This window comes from Polypterus senegalus, chromosome 12 (genome assembly GCF_016835505.1).
Source record: "Polypterus senegalus isolate Bchr_013 chromosome 12, ASM1683550v1, whole genome shotgun sequence".
NCBI lineage: Eukaryota > Metazoa > Chordata > Cladistia > Polypteriformes > Polypteridae > Polypterus > Polypterus senegalus.
In genome coordinates this window covers 5,147,437-5,172,329 of record NC_053165.1, presented here as the reverse complement: position 1 = coordinate 5,172,329, position 24,893 = coordinate 5,147,437, and the positions used below count along the sequence as shown (strand labels likewise).

The 24,893-nt window shown below is 45.2% G+C and overlaps 1 protein-coding gene and 1 long non-coding RNA gene across 3 annotated transcripts in view; one reads left to right on the top strand and one right to left on the bottom strand.

Annotated features, from left to right (window-relative positions):
- Positions 1-24,893, top strand: part of synpr (synaptoporin) — a 196,164-nt gene that overhangs the window by 164,728 nt on the left and 6,543 nt on the right. For both annotated transcript variants that reach the window (XM_039772904.1, XM_039772905.1), the window contains 3 exons: positions 6,791-6,915; positions 18,121-18,319; positions 22,195-22,386. In XM_039772904.1, coding sequence (XP_039628838.1) covers positions 6,791-6,915; positions 18,121-18,319; positions 22,195-22,386 — 516 coding nt within the window. The remainder of the gene's footprint in view (positions 1-6,790; positions 6,916-18,120; positions 18,320-22,194; positions 22,387-24,893) is intronic.
- The window catches only part of LOC120541359, a 58,406-nt gene continuing 55,831 nt past the window's right edge, over positions 22,319-24,893 (bottom strand). The window contains exon 3 of the long non-coding RNA XR_005635990.1: positions 22,319-22,401. This is a non-coding gene — a long non-coding RNA (uncharacterized LOC120541359). The remainder of the gene's footprint in view (positions 22,402-24,893) is intronic.

Sequence of the window (24,893 nt, the reverse complement as noted above, 5' to 3'; positions counted from 1 at the left end):
TCTGCCTCGGGGACAGTAATTGGTCACTATATCACTTGTGAAGAGCCTCCAGTGGAGGGGAACGCAGCTGTAGACATACAGTAACGGATGCCAAGTGGCGTAGTCTGCGGCCGAAGTGTCGAGCAGCCAATGGAGTGTGTCAGGTGACCGTGCCCACCACCAGGCGAGCCCTGCATGAACAGCAAATGCAACAAGGGCTCAGAGGAACCCATTCTTATCTTTATGAATGAATGAATGTCGCACACTAAAGGAGATCAGCTGGCAGTGTGACCCCCCCAAGGTAACGTCACCGTTGGCTCGGGCACCCTTCACTTTGCTCTTTCACACAGAGGGTCTGGAGCTTATAATTAACTGGACCTTCTCAAAGCTGATTACTCCTGTCCACAGAGCCCACTCCGTGTCCATGCCCTGTGGATAACTGCAATTAAGGCCAAAGGCTATATCTGATATACAGTTGTGCCCTGCTGGGCATGTGCAACTCGGGTAATAAACTGTGAAGAGTCAGCTGGGCACCGCTTGTGCACTCTGTGTCCACGTCCTATGGACATTTGCAGTTAGGCACAAAAGTTTTTTTTTTGATGATGTGCCCTGCTGTGGGCGGAGGGTGCTGCTGCAGGGGATGCCCATATCGCAGTGCCCACACATGAGTCTGTCACTCATCAGACTGAATTCCTCACTCATTCCACTGAAGGCCGCTAGGATGATATCAGCCACAACGATGAATCCGATAATAAAAGCAGCAGCTCTGCCAGCTCACCACTCAAGAACAAGCGAGACGCACAGACGCCTAACAATCAGCAGGCACGTCAGTCAGACTGGCTGTGATGGGGGACTCGCACACTGGCGCTGCCCCTCGCTCGGCCGGCTCCTCTTATTAATTTCTTTTCACAGCCTCCTACCAGTGGGGGGTCCTCCTCACCTTTAAAGCTCATTTAAATATCCACATTCATCGCCGTGGAAGGTGGGCACCCATTCTGATGCTAGTTGTACCCTTATGCCCTTACGGAAGTTGGCATTTCATTCTTCTCTTTTTGACTCAGCACGGGCACTGCCGTTTATATCTCAGAACGTATTGATGGGTCCACTAAGACTCCCCTCACCCGTCCCAGGACGGTGCTGCCGGGCTACTGTACCTCAACAGAACTTACCCAAGATGTGAGGACACTAACTGGAGAAAGTGTCTCTGCTGCCACCTACTGGCCTGGAGGAACTGCCCCTTGACCTTCAGTTAGATATACGTGTCTGAGAGGATACCTTAGATAATTCAGAGGTGGGTCTCAGCACCACCTGGCGGTGCCCGTTTGCCCATGCTCCCCAATTGCCAAGGTGTATTTCTTCTTTTTCTTCTGTTTTTGGCTGGGACTTGTGCCTGCCCTTTGGCATTATGGACAGATAAGCCAACACCTACAATATGGGCATCTATCCAGGGAATTATTAGACCACCACAGTATCCTTTAAAAGAGGGTGAGGAGGATAAACTGTACGAGTGTCAGTGGGGGGTATCAGCCCTGTGGACCCAAAATAACACCACCATGAGCAGAAACATTCATGAGACCTGTTCAGAGAACCAACGTTTATGACGGGGGGGGCCTCCGTAGTACTCACCCCTACATTCAGAATGACACCAACAGGGTCGGCAGGATCTAAAATGGCAGGTTCATTGAATATTCATTTTAAAGTTAGGGGGCGCTAAATGCAAAATAACACCAAGGAGGCCAAACCTTTCCAGCGTAGTCTGTTTAGTGGATACCAGCCATGCTACCCGTCTAACGGGGGGCTGACCTCCGTGAACCATCTGTCGAAATGTATTTTGTAATGTTTTTAGTAATAAAAGACATTGCATTTTTCATTCCAACAGATGGAGTATCACAGACATTTGTAATAATAAAATGCTTGAGTGAAAATATCGGTGATGCACCATCTGCTGGAATGACAAACGCGATGCATCTTTCTATTATGTGCCATTTTGGTATGGGGTTTGTAAAAACAGTGTTGATGTTTGATGTGCCATTTGTTGAAATGACAAGTTCCATACATTGTATCATTCCATGTTTAACAGAATGTTTCAATCGACGGTGTACTGTAAACATTAACGCTGATTACTTAGATGGTAGCACAGCTAATAACCAATAAGCAAAACAAGCCCCATCTGGCAACTGACAGGACCTAAAGGGTCTGCTGCTGACATCTTGGTGCCAGGATGCCACAGGACCCTCAACAGGACTTGTGCAGTCCATGCCATGATGAGTCAGAGCTGCTTTGGCGACACGAGGGGGACCATCACAATATTAGGGGGTGGCACTGATGTTGTGACTAATCGGTGTATGTAGTGCCCTTTGTATCCATCAATTTCTGTATAGTGCCTTTCAACTATGCCCATCATCTTCTATATAGTGCCTTTCATATCTCTATATATATTTTGTATCGGTACATATCCCTCTATGTATGGCCAATGCCAGCACATTTAATGAACCGCAAGGGACTGTGGGATACCCTCCACCTTTATAGGGTGATGGGCAGTTGGCCCTGCGTCTTGGGAGAGCCCCGCTCAAGACACATGGAATGCACTTACAGGTGTACATAACAACCTAAAGGGATACGAGCAGAAACTGGACATTAAAACGGCGCACAACAGAGATGCAGGATCTGGCTTATTGTACACACGCATGTTTTGCTTAGGTTTTGCCTACGGGTGGCGCTGTTTTGGAGCCTTTTGTATTTGCTGTTTCATTGCCAACATTTCCCAGAGTACTTTGCAACATGCTCATTTTTTGATGTCCTCTGAAATTAGGGTATTTGATTTTGATGGACAATCTATTGTTTCACTGTGATAAGATTAATTTTCGCTCGTCTCGGGTATTGACTCTCTGCTCTTGTTTTTTGACATTCCGAGTTTTGGTTTTGACGCTCGGTCGTGTTGACTCCCAGTTTGTAAACTTTTGCCCGTTCACTAGCTACGATACTCCTGGTCATGTTTCATTTGTTTGTTTTCCCTTCAGTGTCTTTTGCAAGTCAGTACACCTGTTTAAGATGGCGGCGTCCTACGTCTGTTTTAACGGAGTTAGGGCTTCACTCGACTTGACTAAGGTTTCTGGTTTATGTGTCGCCCTCTGATGTTTTGGGGGTTTTTTGTATCTGATTTCTTTGTCTTTGACCCTTGGGCTTCGTTTCCCTCACATCTGCTGGTCTTTGCTCACATTCTGCCTTCTCAAGGTGCTTTATACAAAATCCACCAACCAGTCGCATGCAGCACCGATTGGTTTATCTCACACTGATTGGCTGTCTATCCATGAGTCGCCCAGAAATGTTGCCCTTGGACTTCCCCTCTTGCTCTTTAATGGTGGTGTTTCCTTAAGAGTCCAGCAGTTTAAAAGTTGAGGGTCCGCACCGAAGCACACAGTCCAACACATGGCGCCACTCCCAAGTTGGCATCACTTGGATTGTTAAATACACGGACGCCTGCATAAGATGCTTAGTGCCGATTGGGTATTCGCCTAGCGCCAGTCCAGGTGACCTTTTCTTCGCCGACTTAACTTCCTTTTAGTTAAACCCATGCCGACGTGCTTCCAGTACTGTTGCTTCCTGGCAACGGTTTCTCCCAAAGCTGCCTTAATCGCTCTCTTCTGCCTCTGCATATTTAAATCGGCACTCTTTTGTTTTGCTTTTCCTTAAATTATGGAACAGCGGCGCGCGTCTCCCAGTCGGATGGATAGGACAACGTCTGTCTCCATAGACCCATTAATCAAAATGTCAGAGGTCTGAATATTCTCTCGCTCGTCGCGGGCACCCCGGCTCGCTTAATTTATTAACTCCATGCACCTCTGCCTGCTAAAGGACTTGATTTTGCTTTTAGATGAGATTGGCTCATTTTCATTTTGAGATCTTTTTGGAAGTGAAGATGAATGACTGATCTCCCCAATAAATGCCGGTGCTGCTGATGCCAAGCATTTTACACGCGCCCTTTGTTATGCTAGACATACAGTTGTTTGTTTTCTTTGCACGGTTTGTTCCGTTTTCTTCTCCGTCGCCCTCATTTTCCTTTCTAATAACATGCTTGACCCCTTGAGTTGTGCCACTGGCCACTGAAGGAATGTCAGAACTTAATACAGAATTCATTCTTCAGTCTAATTCGGGGCCGCGGGAGGCCGGAGCCTGTCCTGACAACATCAGGAGCAAGACGGGACAGAATGCCAGGCTGTCACAGTGCCCCCAGACTCGACTGGCTCTGCCAGTGACCACCTCTGTACACCTCCACTCCTTTTAAATGAAAGGAGTTTGAAAGAGCCACGGCTCTCCCTATGGCTGGTCACCTGACAAAAACTGGGGTGGGGGCGTGTCACCTTGGCTGAGCTCCAGAGGACCTGCATGAAGTCAGGAGAATTTTCCAGAAGGACAACCATCACTCCACAGATCTGGGCTTTGGGGCTGAATGGCCCGACTGAAGCCCCTCTCCTTAATGAAAAACCCATGGATGTCTGCTTGAAGTTTGTAAAATGGCACCTGAAGGGCTTTTAGACTATGAGGACCTTTGAGGTTACCAGAATTAGCATCCTCTCTGGAGGACACCAGGCACTGCTCACAACCTGTGCAGTACCAGGCCGCCAGTTCAGCATGTTGGAGGCAGCATCAGGGACTGGAGGACGCTGAATGGAGATGTCCTCTGGGCCATTCACCTTCTAACAAAGACTACACAGGACAACTCGGGGGAATGTCCTGGAGTGGCCCACCCAGAACACAGTCGAACAACGCTGAGGGTCTCCATCCCACCTAACAGAGCTGGAGAGGATCTACAGAGAGAAAAATGGCAGAAAATCCCAAGATCCAGGTGAGTGAAGCTTGCCACTTCAAACACAAGATGACTTCAGGCTGGAATCGCTGCCAATGGGGGGCTTCTGCAAAGTAGAGAGTCTGAATACTCAACTGGAGGAAGGCGGATGATGTTGAAAGACCTAAACCACCCAATGATTCCAGGAAGATCACTACAGAGCGATGAGCGGAGAGACCACTGATGATGTGTCCAGAAACTCCAACAGATGGCAGAACAAGGCAATCAAGTACGACAGAAGTGGATGAGATATTTAAGAAAGTACAGGAGAGAAGGATGAAGTGCTATGGACATGTGATGAGGACAGATGATGAAGATGTGGGCAAAAGAGTGATGGGAGTGGAAGTCCAGGGGGAAAGGAAGAGAGAGAGGAGGCCAAAATGGAGGTGGATGGGTGAAGTAAAAGAGAATTTTAAGGAAAAGGGCTGGACTGTGGAGAAGATGCAGGACTGAGATGAATGGAGAGAAGGTGGATCAGGTACACCAACCTCACGAAGAAGGAAAGATGAAGAGGAAGAAGAATCTATTAGCCTTTCTATTTACTTCTTTCCTCTTAAGTTGCATGCAGACACTGACCAGCCCACTCCGACAACTTGGGCAGAACATGCTCCTCCCCCTCCAATCTGGATTCTCCATAAGCCCCCATTCCAGCCTGCCCCCTGAACCACATGGCTGACTGCCCTGCAGCCCCTCCGCACTTCTTTACATCAGAGGAGGACTACAAGGTCGCAGTTAAAAGGCCATGTCGCTGATAGCTGCTTTATTAGGATTATTGTCACTGAGTGCAGGTGACACGCCGGCGAGTCATTAGGACAACAGTCAGAGGTCAGCGTCAGGACTGGCAGGCGCTCCACGGCTCTGTAATCACGGGAGGCGAACACGGCGACTCGGCCCTGTCAGTGATGAATGTGAAGGGCCCGGCGTTCCCTTAATTAGGACTCAAATAATGAACATTTGGTGTTATACATATGGAGGAGACGGCAACTTGACAGGCAGTCGAGATTTATTAGGAAACGCTGACATTCAACAGTGCGGGCGAGAAAGCGGAAATTCATTAAAACGAAGGGACAGCCAGGATTTGATTGTGTTGAGATTTATGGAAATGACATGTGAGTGAAGAGTAAAGAGAAGCCATTTGAATACATGATGGCAACCATTAGAGAAAGCAAAATCGGGGTGTGCGTCAAGATGGTCGGGCGCCTGTTGGCTAAATCGCTCGTCTGCGGCGCATCATCCTCAGGAGGTGCCACAAGCTGGCAGGTGCCCGTTAGATCAGGCAGCGTAAGATGCACTTCAGGTAGAAGAGTCTGAAAGGCGTCAGACACGAGTGTGTGCCTGAACAGGACTGATGCTTACGCTCGAATAAAGACCCCCCAGGCTCATTCCACTGACGCTTACAAGTGCGGAGGATTAGTTCACGCTATAATGAAATGCAATCCAGTGTGCGAGCTCACCGAAACGCAAGGCTCACTTGCACCGCGGGATGATTCAAAACCAATCAATCCAGCGATTCCCTGCTTTTCATCACTCTGACCAAGGAATGAAGAATCAAATGATGTGAGCTTCCCCTGTTTTGTTCTTCTTATGGCTCTTTACACCATCTTTCTTAATGTGGTGGGCTTGTGGTGCCCCTTAGTGCCCTCAAGGAGTTGGCTCAGTTTCTGGCCCACAGTCTGTGTGCTCTCATGGGAGTGAGTTTTTTACAGTGCCCTCTAGTGGCTGCACTTGGTGAAGGTCTCTCCTGGAGAATTGCTGCCTCGTGCCACTTTCACCTCTGGCACCTCTTTGCCAGCCTGTTGGATTGTCCTGTGGTGGGTTGACTGGTGTGTACATTTATGTGTGATTTGTGAAGGACTGGCAGAGCGACACTGAATCCCTCTGGATGATTACGAAGACGGGTCTGATGTAGAGTTTAACAATAATGTGAACACAGAAATTAATTTGATTTTCTTTGTTCTTTTACAGCTTTTTGCAATTTTTGCATTTGCAACATGTGGCGGCTACTCGGGACAACTGCAAGTGAGTGTCGAGTGTGCAAACAGGTCAGAGAGCATCCTGCGTATCCCCATCGAGTTTGCCTACCCGTTCAGGTATGATTTTATTTTTTACTTCTAATTTTTTTGGGGGAACGAAAGCCAACAACTGAGACAAATGTCTGCGTTTTTAGCTGACGGTGTGGTAATGTGGGTGGAGCCAAAGGCCCTGCGTTTTAAGCCCTAACTGTAAAACGATGGACATCTCATCTCACTGCCTACCGATTTTAAAAAATACCACATTTACGTAGGGTACCCACCCAGAGCATGCGGTCTTCTGAAGGACTTCTGTCTCCAACGCCGAGGGCTTCATTTAATAAACAAAAGAATGATGAATAATAAAAATGATCCATTTAGAAGAAAAAATGCTAAACAAAAAGACCAATTTAAGCAACAGTAACGACGACGACAGGTGTGCGCCTTTACCAGTCAGCTCACTTGACCACAGGTGGGCTCCACACAAGGTGTACAAAGTGATGAGCAGCAGAGCCAGGGGTCTGAATACTTATGTCAATGGGAGATTGACGGCTTTTTACTTATTTGTTTGTAATAAACTTGCAAAAATGTCTAAACTACTCGTTTTGCTTTTATTCTGGGGTAGTTGGCGTTGCTTTACTTCCTGGCACAAAGCTGTATCATCACACAGAAGTGATGGGGTCCACAGACTTCGTAAGTCAATACCACCCTGTGCTCTCCAGCTGCACAAAAGGCCGGTGATTTTAAATGTATGGGCTGAAGCTACTTGACCCCAGGAGAGAAACAGACAATCTTGGGATGGTGGCAGCGTTGGCTCGTATGCCACTGTCACATGGAAGAGGAGAATGCCGGCACAGGTGCACATGATTAACAAATTATGTGGCAAGGTGCCCTTCGGTGAGCTTGGCATGCCAGCCGAGTTCTGTGCCAAGTGTCTCACACACAGATACCAGAAAATAAGTGTCCTACAAGCAAGCCTTTGAACCCATGGGGACTTTCTCCATGGCAGGTGGGCACAGCTCCATTTGCTCATTTGCTATGCACGGAGCCCAGTTCTGCCACCTTAGAACATAAATTTGACAAACGAGAGGAGACCATGCAGTCCATTGGTCGCTTGTTTGTTTAGCTCCATAGCTCAGCAGGCTCCATATCACATACAGGTGGTCCTGCCTCGGTAATTTGTTTCAGATTCCCATAAGCCTGTGTGTAAAGATGACCTGCCATTTTTAAACGAAAAACGATCTTTGCCCACACTGACATTATTACATCTCTACAGCATCTGTCTTGTCGGTCTGTATGCCTGTTTTTCACGAGAGAACTACTTAATGGATTTAGATTGAGTTTTTTCTCTAGAATTTGCTTGAACATTCCGGTAGATTTATGGGCTAAGAATCAGAGTTCACTTGCAGGAGTAGTATACTCACGCTAATCCGAGACAGAGGCTGTAGGCCAAGGGGAGTACAGCATGATGTCAGGAGTGGGGAGCTGGACAAGGCCCTCCTAACTGTCCTGTTTCACTACGACACAATCGGAGCCGCAGTGGACAGCTACTCGTTTATAAAAATATTTTCATCCATAATAAAACTGAAAATGCAATTGAGACGAGCGTCCACCCACATGTCTCAAAGCAGTTTTGATGCGATTTTGAAGCCCAATTTGCAGTTGCCCGCTGATTTTGTGAGTCGGCCCGAATTTCACATTCATCTTCTGTCACTTCACGTGCCGTACTAGAGGTGTTGCAATGCCGATTACCCCTCATGACGTCTGTCCTGTTGGAAATCTCAGATGGTTGATTTACAGAGTGCGCAAACTCACTGGCCGAGTTTCTGATGTCACAATAAAATTTCCTGAAAGTCACAGTGAGCATGCATCGAATCGTACACGTTGTAGTATGAGCACCCATCTCATGGCATGTCAGTCTGATTGAATGGCTCATGCACTTTGAGCGAATATCCGACTGGCCACTATGTTAAGCGATTTTTAGAAATCGTGGCCAAGCAACTACTCGCACTGCATGAAACGCAATTTAGATTCCTACAAGTAATCAACACAATAAGCGCCATGGAAAGCAGCTCTTCTATGTCCGCTGTCGTGGAAAATGTTATATTTCCAGTAAAGGTAACCAGTCAGCGAATGGGACGTTGTAATGAGCCAGTTCAAATCGGGTAAGGGCCACATAACGAGCACAAACCAATCTGAAGTCGACGTGTTTTAGAAGTCTTCGTTCTCACCTGTCCGCACTAAAACACCACGCCAGCTCTGCAGAGCATTTTGTTTGTTTGTTCTTTGCTGGATGAAAACACCAGAGTATCGTGTATGAAAGGCGAAGGGGGAGACAAATGTGTGCCGCTTTCAACACAAATGTGTGAGTGCAGGCGGCCCCCAGAGTAGATTCTGTTGTATGGTTTGCTTTTGCCAACCATTGTAGTAGGCTGTTCAAAAAATCTAAAAGGTTGGTTTGACATGACCTTCCTCTCACGACCCTAAGATGGCTGTTTTTCAGTACGTTGTTTTCTTTTAGGGACTTTCCCAATTTATTGCTTATTTCCATAATTTTGGAGTCATATTTGCAACTTTCCAGTCCTCTGGTGCTTCTACTAATAAAGTTTTATAAATTACAACTTTCATTTCTATAATGCATCTGGTAAAAATCCCACCAGGTCTTTTAAAGGTCCCTTGTAGCGGTGCGTCTTGAATGTGTTCTGGGCCGAGTCGCGTCTTTTAAAGTGTTGTCCTGTTTATAGAGTCTACTGTGTGTGGGAAGGAGAACGTGATAGAGCTGTAACTCCTTGAGGCAACTGTCCCTGTCAACCACGTCACTTCTGTCCGGGCCACTGCTTTATAAACAAGAGGATCAGTTACAACCTGGACACTTCACTGGAAACCAAAGACAGACACCCATACTGAATGTACTGTACACCCTTTTCACGTTTGCTGCTTTCGATGCCAAACATTCAACTGCTTCACCATCACTACACACACCGCGGGGTTCAGGATCCTACCGGTGAGACTGTTTTTTTATGTCATTTAGGGAAGGAGCGAACAACCGTTTTCATCCATATGTTACTTACTGGGGACACTTATCAGCCACACAAGGTTCACTCTCATTACTCCTCTTCCATTTACTCTTACTGAGAACAATGTGAACAGTAGGATCAGCAAGGCATCTGCTGTCTTTCAGTGACTATCTGATTTGATCCTCATCGTCACTGATCAGCACCATCATAAACATTCAGATGTACAATACCATCGTCGTGTCGACAGCCATTTATGCCAGTAAAACGTGGAAGGTTACCAAATGTGTCTTCCAGAAGCTGAACGACTTCCACCAACACGGTCTGCACCGGATACTCCGCATTTCTTATGTGGACCCTATCATCATCGAGAGACCCTGCAATGGAATGACTTAAGGAAGTTGCAGATCTAGAGCCAGGTGACTGGCTGAGCGCCTACCAAAGACTGCAGGGTGCTGGACAATGGCAGGCAGACTAACAAAGACATTGTGTGCGGCGTTCTGAGAAGACCTTCAATACATCGTTATCAAATCAGAAGATGCAGATGTTGTAACGTCAGATGGAATTTGATGGCAGGCGTTAGGTGCCCAATGTGCCAACCAGCACAGGGGACACTCGGGGCACTAAGCTTTGCCACAAGAATGCCCTCATCCATTAAAACCGCCACTCCAGGAGAAGGAATCCCCAAGGACCCAGACTCGAGCCGAGTCCAGTAAGTCTTTGTCGACCAGAACTCAGCAGGGGCTTTGGCTTCATGCCACCAAGCAGATTGATTTATGGCAGCGTTCTCCAATTCACAAAATATTTCTTGGAAAATTAACAAAGAAGAATGTCAGACTGAACAGCAGGAAAGTCTCATCGATAGCGCTGACTAAAAATGACAAGATGACAAAGGGGAACAAAAAAAAGCAAAGTCTCCTGGGCACTCGTGTTCAGTTACATTTCCAGCGTTTTCTAAGTGACTTTAACTATTCGGCTGCTAGTTAGAAAAAGTGACATTCAGACAGCGGGGTGCAGAATATCAAATTGTTGGCATGTAGGATCGTCACCGGTGGCCTCTGTACGACGTGTAGCCCAGGCAGTTCCACCATGAAGGCACATACAAGAACAACAGAAAATCAAAAGCTGTGAAGCCCCCCAGCATAAATGATGCTTTGTTTAGCTGAAGCCCACACCCTTTCCTTCTCAGGACCCAGCTATTCTAGTTAAGGGGATTAAAGGCTCTGCCTATGGCTATACATCCCATTTTATTCACTTCTAAACCCCATTCTGTAGTCTTCCTCATTCAGAGTCTTCCTCACAGAATGCTTTATGCAAAAAAAGTTCAAAAAGGAAATCCAGGGTCCAGGTTTGCACTCCTTAAGGTGTGTGTGTGTGTGTAGCCCCCAAAGGACTGGCCTTGTAAATTCAGCAGCTATTTCTCTAAGGCGCACCACATGGAGTTGCAGGATTGCCCAACTTTGCGTTTCTCCAGACACGCTTCACAGATTATTGGCAGCTCTCATAACTGCCTTTCTCGTGGCACGCCGTGACTACCCATTTTAAAAACTGGAGAAAGCAGCTGTCTAGCAGCAATCCTGCCCAGCACAGCAGCAGTGTGGGCACTTAGCCATCTGCGCAACGCATGCCAGAGAGCCAGGACGCCAGCAACCTGTTCTGGAGCAGAATGAAAGCATTTCAGGTTACTTCAGGGGTCCGCACTGTTCACGTTTAGATAATTTGTGAGCCTTGACCAAACTCTGACAGGTCACACTTTTCATTTTGGTTTCATGCAGGTGACCAAACAGAAGCTGTAGTAACAGGGAGACCACCTGTGGTGTGAAGATGACTAAAATCAAGTAAAAGCCCCTCAGGCCTCAGTGGTAGAATATACAGTATTATAATCGGACATGCTCAGCAAGGACCACTGCAGCCGGGAGCCAAAGGAGCGAGGAAGTGCTGCTCTCTGGGGTTGGTTGGTTTGCTCTTCTTACATACCAACGCTAGCATATTTTGAGCTGCAGGATATTTACCCCCACAAGATGGATGATTATTAAATCTGAGGGGGGGTCACACTCTAGCACACATTAAAATGCCTCAAAAAGACCACCAGGGCTGTGGCCCTCATTGAGCACTGCCGATCTGTGACATGTGAAAAATGTACCCTGCAAAGCAGCAGCTTACCGCCACACGGCACAGGGTCCTGATGGATGAGCCTTATATTGTTGAGAAGTGCAGACCCGCCTTGGCATCTGAACCCTCTGAATAATGCAAGGCTGTTATGGCTCAGTGAAAATTAGGATTTGATTTAATGCAAGTCTGCTCAGGACGCTCTCCTGCGCTGCAGTTATAAAAAGGAATGAATCTTTAATGGCGCCTGCAACTGGTGTAGCGCCACCTAATGGTTCATGGTCTCGTGTGCAGCATCTAAGGAGAGGGATGGGCGAATCGCATGAGAATATATACCAGGGAATTCTGAATTTACATGTCCTCTCAAAACACTTGGAAATAATAAAATGCCAACTAAGATGCACTTATGTAACTAACAGACATTGTGATGCAGTGGTTAAGGCTTTGGACTTCAAACCCTGAGGTTGTGGGTTCAAATCCCCCTACTGCCACTGTGTGACCCCGAGCAGATCACTTCACCTGCATGGAAAATTAGAAGAAAAAAAAAATCAACAAAAGAAATGTAATCAATGGTGCCTTGATTGTTGCAAGGCATCTTGGGTAAAGGTGTCAATCAAAAATAATATTAGGTCACTGGAGATACTTGCATTCAATTACAGCACAGTTTTACAGGCAAGTGTACGCTTGTGAATTGAAACGGGTGAAATAAATTATCATCATTAGTAAATGGTTTGATTTCTATTTGTTTGCGGCGTTCAGTCAAGTACACCATTTCTTGTGTGTGTAGTTCCCCTTTAAAGCCTGCAAATGTAAGTGTATATGCAGCACAGTGCTTTTTGTGGGTGCACATGATTCTCAGAAGCTCAAGTGCTACACCGACACATTAATGTGAGGAGCACAGAGCATCGCAATTTGTGTGGCGTCTCCCATCAGAAACCAAAACGCCAGGACTGAAGATGGACGTTGGAGTATTGAGTCACTTACGTAAGAGCTGAACCTGAACAGTGGGTTTCAGGAGGGGAAAACCGTTTCCCTTGTAGTTTCCAGTAATGCGACTGGAGGCTAAAGGACGATGAAGTGGAACAGATGACCAGAATGACAGCCTGAGGGCATCCAAGAGCACTGCTAGTCAACGGCTTGTTAACATCTCAGCTTCGCCGAACGTTCTCGGTCCATTTCACGTCTCCGTTTTTTTTTCCTGTCCAGAACACCAGCACGCTATTGTTTATTGGTACTATTTGTACGGCCCGCCAATCGCTGCTGCGCCGCTGTTTGATTGCAGACTCTCAGTGCAGCACAGAGCATGTAGAATGCCATAATAATAAATATTGATAAATGAAAAACAAGTGTTGGTTAACTTTCTATTTTCAATAACGTCATAAAATGTCAATTCAGGCATTTAATTTTTTTTCTTTTAGATTTGAGGGTATTTCATTTTTGTATTGCAGAGGACGGGTTTACCCCTAAACACCGATATCAAAATGTCCTTTCTTAGTGGAGACCCATGTTGATGTACCGCCCGGCCAAATCTCAGTGTATCAGTCCGTTAACTTTGCATTTTATATACTTTATTGATAGACAGACGGACAGTACAGTGGGCCTGCATACATTTGGTATTTTTGCCCAGCAATCTGCTCCCAGTAACCTATAATGACCGCAGAAACCCGTTTTGAGAAAGGTGTGCAAAGATTAATAAAAATCAAAGTCAAATCCCTTTCCTAGAAGTATTCAGAACCCTTGCTGTGGCCCTTCAGGTGCCTCCCATAATGCTTTTGTTCTCCTTGAGAAGTTTCTAGAACTTCACAGGCCTGTCTGCCATATTGTGCCTTTCATGGCCATCTATTTATCGATCTAAAACTCAGTGGGCACTTTATGGGGTTCATCTCTCATTAATGCAAATACCCAGACCCTCCTAACGGCCAATCACGTGGCTTTGTCTCAGTCCATATATCATACCAACAAGATTGACTACTGAAGGAGGTGTATTTGTAATATTACTGTATGTGGCCTTGAAAGGAGGGGGAGCAGGGGTTCACTTTTGCAGGGTCCCAGCTGATAAGGACACAACGGGCAGTGGCAGTGAAAGGCAGCCCTTATAGCAAATGAAGCACTTAAAATAGGAGAAGATGAAGTAAAATGAATAATTAAGGTGGTGGGGATTAGGAAATGGCAGGAGGTGTGGGCCAGGTGTTCATATGGCAGGTGGTATTATGAATTATTCACTTCAAGTCGAGCTAAAAAGAAGGAAATATGGATGGCACGACTCAAACTAAAAGAAGTGGGAATTCAGGGCAGAGTTTGTAGACTTAAACACTGGGAACAAAGGGGTCTGGTGAGAGGATGATGTTAAAGATGGTGGCCAGCAGGGGTCAGTGCTGGGGCTCCTGCTCTTTTTAATATCTGGATCACAAAAGGACCAGACCAGGACCTCCATACTCTCCCTCAAAACAGGCCTCACCCTTTCCAGCTAGACCCCAAGCTCAACAGGCAGGCCTTCAGAGGCTCAAAATAGGACACGGACTTTAAAAATACTTTTTAGTGGCCCCAAAATACTCAAAGATGCCCTTCTAACTTGAGAAGATAAGTCAAATGATTAATCTTTATAAAAGAGGAATCTTTTCATTATAACAAAAAAAAAAAAAGGAAAATAGGAAATAAAGCCTGGCTGAAACATAAAATGTGGGAGGAATCTGCAAAAACTAAGGAATCCCCCATCCATATAACATAAAGGGGCAGCAATTGAACCAAAGTCCCTGGAGCTGTGTGGCAGCTTCTCTCACCTCCGTGTCACCGAGACTAAAATTAGATGAATGGAAAACGAAGGCCGCTGGGTATAATTAGAGAGTCACACTGTTGTATTTTTATATGTAAAGCGTATTCCATGTACTTGGAATTTAAAATGACCAGTTATTAGACATAAATTTCAATACTGATGGATTTTCATGTTTCCCCAAGTGTGAAAATGGCCAACCTTTGTCTGGCGCCCTGCTCTCCACATTAGCATGCTAAATTATTTTCACAAGTCTCTTTCATTTCACCTTCTATTAGAAATGGCAGATTGGTAGAAGACACAGTAGGGTGAGGATTCTAAATTGTTTTGCACTTAAATCCCCTGGCCAGCTCTACATATTTTATTATTATCTATTTGTGTCTCTCTTTTGTTGGGTTAGTGATGGTCACGTATGACAACCTGTTTGACTGTGATGTCACCACTGACACATAAATGACCAAAAAGTGACCAAAGGTGCAAGTCAAAAAGTAAAGAGTAAGTCGCTACGCAGCTGTACTGTAATATCCAACCAGTCAACCATCCATATCCTGTTTAGTCCACAGGACTCAATGTTACAAACAGTAGGCAAATAAAACAATGTTAGGTTTTATGCAAATATTTTTTTGTTTGTTTTTTTTTTAAGATTTTAGCAGTGAAACAAACACTTTTACAAGCTACTTGTAATGGAGATGCAAGAGCCTGCCTAACACCAACTAGCTGCTAAAGAGCTCAAAGAACCCACCGTAGAGTTGAAAACAGACAGACAAGTGATCCGACCATCCACAGAACAATTTGGATCAGAGGAGGCCATTTAGCTCAACAGAGCTCACCAGTCCTGTTCACCGGCTTTTTTGTAAAACATTTAGTCAGTTCAGACTCGGAAGAGACAGTCAGTGTGTAGCAGGGCTACATAATTTGTTTTTTGTCAGTGCTGAGTGTATTTTGTTTTCAATGTCCCGTTTGCTATATTACAGGGTGGCACACGAAAAACCAAACCATCTCCGACTCCAACGTCGACGTACATTGCTTAGCCTGTATGCGAAATGAAAGATATGCAATACAAAAAAATCGGTACTAACTGGTTAGAGGAGATGCTGGAAATGATTTCCTTGTGCGTCAATACACTTTTCTGCATGTCACACCATATTGTCATAAACACAACGCAGCGCAGCCGCTTCAGTTTTTCCAATTTCACTCCAAATACCGTCCTTTAGTTCCTCTAATGTCTTTGGATTATTCACATACACTTTTCCCTTCAGATTGGCCCACAGGTAAAAATCGCAACTGGATAGCTCCGGTGATCTTGGTGGCCACAAACCTTTGCTGACAGTTCGTTCCTCTGTGAGGACGACGTGAATTTGATAAAGTTACTCACGGGAAGTGCGACATGTTGCTCCATCCTGTTAAATGGTGTACCAACTGGCTCACAGCTTCCTTAGTAATGCACAGTTAAGGCTGCTGAGCCCATCGCAACAATGAGGCTCCACGATCGCAACAGTATAATAGTTTGAGCCAGCTGGTCGGAGACGGTTCGGTTTTTTTGTGTGCCACCCGTTATATGTGTGTATCAGTAAATGTTGTCCCAGTAAGTTAAAAGGGGAAGGATGATTAAGGGAGACTGCGACCCCAAGACGGAAATTACCTGCGGAATCTACCAGTTACTTCCAAGACATTCTGTATGTAAACAAGACGAGTGAAAGGCAAAAGAGGAAGGAGAGAGAAGAGAAAGAATCATTTACGCATCCATACTTCAACTCATTTACATTCATCGTACAAGTCCATTACTTGCTTCTTACGGATCCGTAGCATTATCATGACTTCTGGCACCGAGAAACCCCTGCTGAGGACGCTTATCGTGAGGTTGTTTTTTTGTGTTGTTGGGAGAAAGGAAAATATCACATCAGCCAACATTCACTATTACCACACTATTAGCTTTTGGACTCATTTATCACTTTCATTTCAATTGCTGTTTATCATTAATCTGTGCTTGTGTTTCATGTTTATTTGGGGCAAGGGAGGGTTTTTGTAAATATTGTGTATTCATGTTTTCATATAATTAATAATTCACTGGTGTCATTGGGATAGTGGTGGTTTGTGTGCGCATATATATTTAATATTCATCTGTCCTCGTGTGTTATTTATATTTATCACTGTCAATATATCTGTTATTTGGTTTTACAATTCAGTCTACTGTTTTTTGCTTGTTATTTTGTCATTTCAGGAAAAATAGCACAACCTGTAAGGAGTATGGCTTGTTACCGTCTCGAGAGTCTTCAGGCTAGTCCAAGGAAATAGTCTTGGCAGTGTAGTGGCCAGTCTGGTTAAGGGGTCGGCTGTTACAAGTGACAACAATGACCAGGAGATATGGCAAAAAAAGGCCACGTTCATTCGAACTATCGGCCAAGACAAAACTCGAATCTTTGAATTCCAATTTATCATTTTGCCTTTATTGAAATTGGAGAAAAAAAATTCTTTAACCGGGAAATCAAGAGCAAAATGTATTTTAGAAAGTCAAACGTAGGGTTTTTTTTTTCCCCTGAAAATCTGGATAACCAACCTTTGTACTATCTTTCTGATGACATAACAAGCGTGTTGCAACTAGGGCATTGTGGGTAAATGGGACATCACAGGAACAAACTTGTGAATCCAGACGTAATCCTGTGGCACAACTGGGGAAATGTGACCACGTCTTACTGCCACCTCCAAGCCCGTTGTCTGAGAGCAGCAGCTCTCTGATTGTCCAAAACAGAAGTTCTTGAGTGAGTTTGTGGTTTTTAATGTACTTTTTTTACATTTTTCTTGAGCTTCTGTGTAGTCTTAATTTCCTCTTGGGGACAAACAAAAGGATTTCCAGTGTATGTATTATCCCTCGGTGGATATTCATCTTTTCAAAATTCGCTTGGTATTAAGTAGATAGATACAGAGTATAATTGCCGCCATATTTATATCTTCACTTCTTTGAAGCCACAAGCGTGCCGATCGTGGCCACATGACAATATCAGGATGGCTCCACAGTCGCTAATATCTTTTCACTCACTCCTCTGTTCTCACCTTATGCAATTCACGCTATGTGACAATAACAGTTGTTTGAGTTTTCACACTGTTTCCAGGTTGTGCATTGCAAGTAACACTGGATGAGCACGTTTTTGCCATCCATTTGATGTAAATGATGCTTGGATAAGAACACCACCACCACGTGAAGGTAAACCCCATAGTCCACTTGCCTGCAGTGTGTCCACGTCAGAAATTCATTTAGTAAATCAATTTCATTTGCTTCAAGATTTGATCCAGCAACCCCTTTACCCCAAACTGGGGTGGGTGTCCATCGATTACCGGGCAGCCCGTCCTCTAACGCTGATGTGTCTTGGTCTTCTCTCCTGTCTTGTCTTTCAGATTGCACCAGGTATATTTTGATGTTCCGACATGTAGAAACTCAGCCCGGGAGAGGGTGTTCCTGGCTGGAGACTATTCTTCTTCTGCCGAGTTCTTCGTCACCATCGCCGTGTTTGCTTTTCTGTACTCCTTGCTGGCTACTGTAGTCTACATTTTCTTCCAGAACAAGTATCGTGAGAATAACCGAGGCCCTCTCATTGTAAGTAAAAGTGACTTCCTTTTGGTAAGATGGCAGGATAGCAGGTGAAACTCTGCGGAGTATGATGAGCTCTGTGATGTCTGTGCTACCAGGCTCAGGCCTAGGGGTTATCGGGACCCCACTACAAATGCTCTGCAGTTCATTTTGGCAATCGGATGCTGGAAATAAGCAAGATTATCAACTTAAGAAACAGCATCACATCACAGTCAAGCACCAGTAGGTGACAGTCAGTGACCCACCTAAACTTAACTTTAGCATGAAGTTACAGGCACACACACTGTGTCCAAGGGCTTTTGTGACTGAAATGACCAGGAGAGGATTGGCAAGGATGAAAATCCCAGGAGACCAAATGAGAGCGACATCAATCTTGGTTTGATTTTGGGCACCACTGTTTTCAAAGCCCTGTTGTCGTGACGCATCTCTGGGTTGCTGGGAGATGTGTTCCTAGAAGTCGCATTTGTGATGTCACTTTATGTACCAGTGTGACAGAACAGTTTTCCTCCGAGATCAAGATACCGTATATACTCGCGGATAAGTCAGGACTTGATTTTATCGCATAATTTCTGGAGTTCTATAATGTTGGTCGTATAAGTCGAATGCAGAAAACTCACACTATTGGTCCAAGAGATTACAATATGCTAATGCCCACCTGAGAGAGAGTCACCACGGAGCACACGGCCTTTTGTACCTACGTGACCCCACGGTAATACCCGAACTATTCCGAAGCGACGTTTGCACCATTTTGTGTTTTTTGTATCTCACACCCTCATACACCTTTATCCTAAGAGCATCCGTTACCTACTATGGAGCTTTCAATCAGAAGAAAATATGAAGCTGGTTTTAAATTAAAACGTCATTGAAGTAACGATAGAAATTGCTAACTATGCTGCTGAAACAAAATTCAATGATTATGAGAAACTGGTGTGCGATTGGATGAGTCTGGGTCTTTTTTTTTTTAATCGATTTTTCAGGTTTCAAGACCTGACTTATACGCAAGTATATACAGTAAATACTAAAAAGCTTCCCTCTAAACCTCAATTTGTGTTTAAATTTGTCATCAAAACCAAAACGCTAAAGGCTTCTGTTTTGGTTTGCCATCCTCTTCTGACTTTGGTTTTAATTTCATTTTCTGGCCCGTTTTAAAACTCCGTACAGTCAGCAGTGACGAGGATGAGAGATTTCTGTATCCCCAGTGAGGGACAACTGAAAGTGCAGATGTTGTGATATTTACACATCATGCCCTGTGATGTCACATACACAAGTAACGCAGGCACGTGGTGGTCATGTTTGCAGTATAAAGGAGGCAAACCCTAAATAAAGAAGGAGGAGGTGATCAGAAGACGATGCAATTAAAAAAAAAAATACAAGAAGAAAAGATCATAAGTGAGAATTGTCTGGTCTGTCAAAGCCAAAAAGGAGTCCAAGAACACCAATAAAAGAGAGCAACACAACAGCTGCAGAGAGATTTGTTTTGATTGATCCACAAACTTGAATGATGAAAGGTTGTGCTGTAGTAGGTAGTAGTGTATTTTTTATCTATTATTCTCCTCCCCCCCCCAAGAAAGAAAGAAGGAGATGACAATTTAAAGAAGCCCGCTGCGATCAAGTTGTTCATTTAGGAGGACGGGTGTTTAATCTGTAAATCGAGAAGGCCTCCCCGTGTTATAATTCCCAGCATGTGTCACAGGTCTGATGACTTCTCATGTTGTGTGTGTGCGCGCTGTGGATTCAGAAAGTATTGAGACTCCTTCACTTTCTGCACACTTTATTGGGTCGTAGATTTAATTTTTATACATATACGTTTGTCATTTTTGCCCATCAATTTACACGCAATAAGCCATAAGAGCAAAGTGAAAGCATGCGACCGGAAAGGTTTGCAAATTAAACAAACTGAAATCTCTCCTTCCTCGACGTATTCAGAGCCTTTGCTGTGGCTCTCCACCTTGTGCTCAAGCGCCTCCCGTTTGCTTGAATTCTCCTTGAGATGTTTGTAGAAGTTGACTGGAGTCCTCCTGTGCCCAACTGAATTGACTGGACGTCATTTAGAAAGGCCCATGGGAGTACCATAATCCGTATCGCATGTCCGGACAAACGCAAAGCTGTGAAGTCCAAGGAACTCTCTGTAGACCTCCATGAGCCAACTGTGGGGATCCCCAGGGCAAGGGGATCAAAGCATTTTTGGGGCTTTGAGTGTTCCCATGAACACACTGTGCCTCAAGAATTGTGAAACATAAAAGTTTGGAATGAGCTTCAGGACTCTTCGTAGAGTTGAATGTCTGGCCAAACTGAGCAGCCAGGTAAGAGGGGCCCTGGTACAGTAATGGAGATGACCAAAAACCCAAAGGTCATTCTGGCAGAGCTTCAGAAGTCCTCTGCCGAGATGGAAGAACTTGCCAGAAGGGCAACTACCTTGGCAGCACTCCATAAATCAGGCATTTGTGGTAGAGTTTCTAGATGGAAGCATGGCATATGATGGCATTTAAAGGACTGTCAGAGCATGAGGGAGAAGTTTCTCTGGACTGATGAGACAAAAGCTGAACTCTTTAGCCAAAACTCCAGGCGCTCTGTCTGGTGAAAGCCAGCCACAGATCACCACCTGCCTACTACCACTCCTCTGGTGAAACATGGTGGCGGCAGAAGCAGCATCAAGCTGTAGGGACAAGGAGACTGGTCAGAATTGAAGGGAGGACACATGCCGCCCAATGCAGAGAGAGGGGTCCTGGAAAAAGACCTGGGACAAGTCTCCAAGGGTCCTGGAGTGGATCACAAACTTAAAAACCATAGAACGTGTGTAGAGAGACCAGATGGCACTTACATGTGCCAGCCAATGTAACGCAGCTTGAAAGGACCTGCTAGGGAGAAGGAGAGAAACTGCCCAATCCCAAGTTCCATTCAAGTTCTCGATACATCAAGGAGAACTAAAGCAAACAGGCGGCAGTTGGCCACAGTGTGGAGTGCCAAAGCAATGGGTCTGAGTACTTCTTAGAATGAGATTCCAGTGTACGATTTCTAATAAATTTGCAAACCTTTCTGAAAATGTCTTCACTTTGTCATTATGGTTTATCGAGTGCAAATTAATGGGTACAAATTTCACATTTATCCAATTTTAAATGAATTCTACAACACTATAAAGTGTGCAGAACACAGAGGGCTCTTTCTTAATCCCGTGTATTCCTAATGCCAATGGTACGCATTTATAAAGCTGTGCCGATGTTGGAGACGTTCCCAAGACTTTGAAATGCACGATTCAGACGCTCTCAGCCGGTTCAGTGTTCGATTATTTCGTACTTGTGTGCAGTAAAGGAGAATTTCCTTTAAAACTGAAGAAGAGCTTTTTATTATTTCTAAGTAATTACATCCCACTTCCCCATTACTATAGCAACAACTAAATCAGTTTTCTAGGAAGAGCCTTGCATTGTTAATCCCGCCATGCGCCATCCTTTCCCATCATGTGCCGTAGCAGTAATTACACCCCCCTGTAGCTCCCTGCTTTAACTGCCACTAAAATGATAATACATGTATATAGTGCCTTTTCCATGTTCCCCAACGCTCTTAATCATACATTGACAGATAAATGGGAGCAGACCTCTCCTGGGTTTATGATGCAGTGAAATGATTCCACTTCCATTTTTGTTGTGCTACTTTCCAAAATTCTAATTACATTTAAACAAAAAAAAAATCAAAAAAGCTCCAAGATGGATGACTGCTTACTGGACAATGTCTCCATGGCTAGAAGAAATAAAAGTGATGAACAAAGTGCCAAGGAGGTGTGAATTTCAAGTGAAGTGGGTACCTCAGTGTTGTCTGGTTAAACAGGATCAGTGGACTGCCTGTCACTCTCGGCCTCTGTGACCTTCCTGTGTTTTGCTTGGCAGGACTTCATTGTCACTGTGGTGTTCTCATTCATGTGGCTGGTGAGCTCCTCTGCCTGGGCGAAAGGACTCTCTGATGTGAAGGTGGCCACCGACCCCGAGGAGCTCTTCTCTGCTGTGGCTGCTTGTAAAATTCCATCCAACAAGTGCGTGGCCGTGCGCTCGCCGGTGTGGTCCAGCCTGAACACTTCTGTCGTAAGTATGCAACATCTGGAACAAGGAGGAGGACAAAAGTCAAATACAAGGGAAGGGGATAATCAAAGGGATAAACACAGAATCCGGAAAGACCACAGTCGTTTGGCCTGAACTCATGGGGTGGGCTTGAAGTAGGCAAAGCAAATCCACACTCTTCCCCTTTTCTCTCTCTAGTTTTGCTTCATCTCATCTCTCAAGCTGAACCTTAGTTGGCCACCAACAGAATTAACTTTAACCCGACACACTGAGGCAGCCAGCAAATGTAAGGGGTCAGGAATGCCCACTGAAGCTCATGGATCAGCCGCACCAGAGTGCCTTCTGGTACCCCCGCACTCCTCAGTTAAGGTACCAGGTGCTCTTGCATGCCCCCTGAAGTTTAAACAGATACAGAGGAACTTGATGCTGCTGCCACCTATTGGTCAGTTCTCCTGGCACTCCCGTCAGTTGTGGAGATCGATCTTCAGAAGAGCCATACATCCGTTCAAGCCGAGCCCCTTATAGTGGGCTCTGGTATTGCACCTGTTTTGCAGCCAAATTTTGATTTCTTCGTTAGGGTTTTAGGTCATCCCCCCCCAAGAAAAGCTAACAATTTGTGACGAATATTAACATTTTTTCATTAACACTTATAGGCAAGAATTTCACTGTCTGTACAGATGACAATAAGGACCCCAACCACCTATAAATAGGAATAAGCCCACTTCTCCCTAAAAGAGTTTATTCAGGGTGGAAACGCCCTCTCAAATTAATGTCAGTCATTTTGGGGAAAAAACTTCTTTGACTTAATACCTGGAGAAACAAATGTGCATCTTTTTAGGTGGCCTGTATTCCAGGGGGAGTCACTTGCTGTCATTTTCTCCCCGTGACTTCTCCTATGAAGAGCACCCCGCCCATCAGAGGTTATTAATGGGTCTCCAGCTGGCACTGGCTCTAGTCTGGCGGGTGCCAAATTGTTTTTTTTTTTCTTCCCCATATAGAGGGCCGAGCCTACTGCTGCATTGTTTTTCTCAAGAGGGGAACCATTTTTAGCAACCATGTTTAATAGCTCTAAAATAAGAAGAAGAAAAAAATCAGAATCTGTATTCTTTCTAGTCGAGGAGTGTTTTCAGCCTCACTCCGGGAGATCAATTTCCTATAGAAGTGAGTGCTGTTTAAATTTAGGACGCTTCGGGCCATTTGTGTCTGTCATAACTCAAAGTGATTCTCCCCTCCGCCATATCTGGGTGGAACTGTCGGTGGCCAGAGAGGGAGCCGTCCTCAAGCTGAAAAAAAAATGGGGGCAAGCGCAGAGGATTTGTCCTCTTTTGGTGTACCTTTAGGACACTAGAGGACTGCGCCAGGCCCAAGAACAGGGCTGTTCATGTTCGTTCCTGGAGTTCACTGTGCCTGCACTTTTTCCTTCCAACCAATTTTATAATCAAGTCAGGTAATGGACTCCATTGCTTAATTCAAAAACTAGATTTGTAAGAAATGAACATTTTTTGCCATAGTTTTAAATGTGTAGTCCCTAGTTTGCTAGTATAATTAACATTTTTTTAGTTTGTGTTATTTGTACCCGACTACTGCCAATTGATAACTAACAGCGCAGACGCAGGTGCAAATGGCACTGAACACCCCATGTGCTGTCTATTAAAGAACAGTGACCAGAAGGGGGGACCTCAGACAATGGGGATCCACTCCAGGCTCCCCTCCACATGTTAGGGGCCTCTCGAACCCGACACCGTCAACAGTTATGACCAAATGAGCTGACAAATCACACATGGAGCAAGAGCAAGGGGGTGGTGTAAAGCAGCAAAACAAAACCTAAATTGGCGTCCTCAATGCAGTGCTTCAAAAACGTCCATAAATAAATAATTCAGAAAAACAACAATAAATAGATCCATTAAAAGCAGAGGTTAAAAATGCAAATCACTGAGGTGATGGGCTGGGATCATCCTGATGGGAACATGAAGGAACCAGTCGGCTCACCCATAACTCAGACTCAGCAGCCGTGAACTTCATCCTCTGACCCTCGGCTTGGCAGCCTCCTCACAGCACAGCCAGACTGTCCGAGGTCGGCACTCCTTCCGTCATTCTTCACACACCTCCGATTCCTGGGAAAGGTCATCAGTCATGCTGGCCCCACTCTGCACCACTGATCAGTTGGGTGAAGCAGCCCCCTAGAGCGTCACCACCTACACTCCTTCGCGGGGTCTCCGTTCGTGCTGCCTTTCCTCTCTAGGTGGGCAGATCTTCCTCACCAAGACTGCTCTTCAGCCGGCTTTTTAACCTCAATTCCTCTTCTTGTTCCTTTGCATTTTCCCCTTTTTTTCTCTCTCCCCCCTTGTGCTTTTCCTTTTATACGTAGGGACGTGGCACAGGTGTGGCAATTGACATCAATTACAGACATGGAGGATTCCTCACCTGTGCACTTAAGCGCGGAAGCTTCCACACCGTGTCTGGGAATTGCTCTGGCCACACTACCATGCAGCCCCAACCCCCCCCTCCCCGGCCATGATTGCAGTGATTAT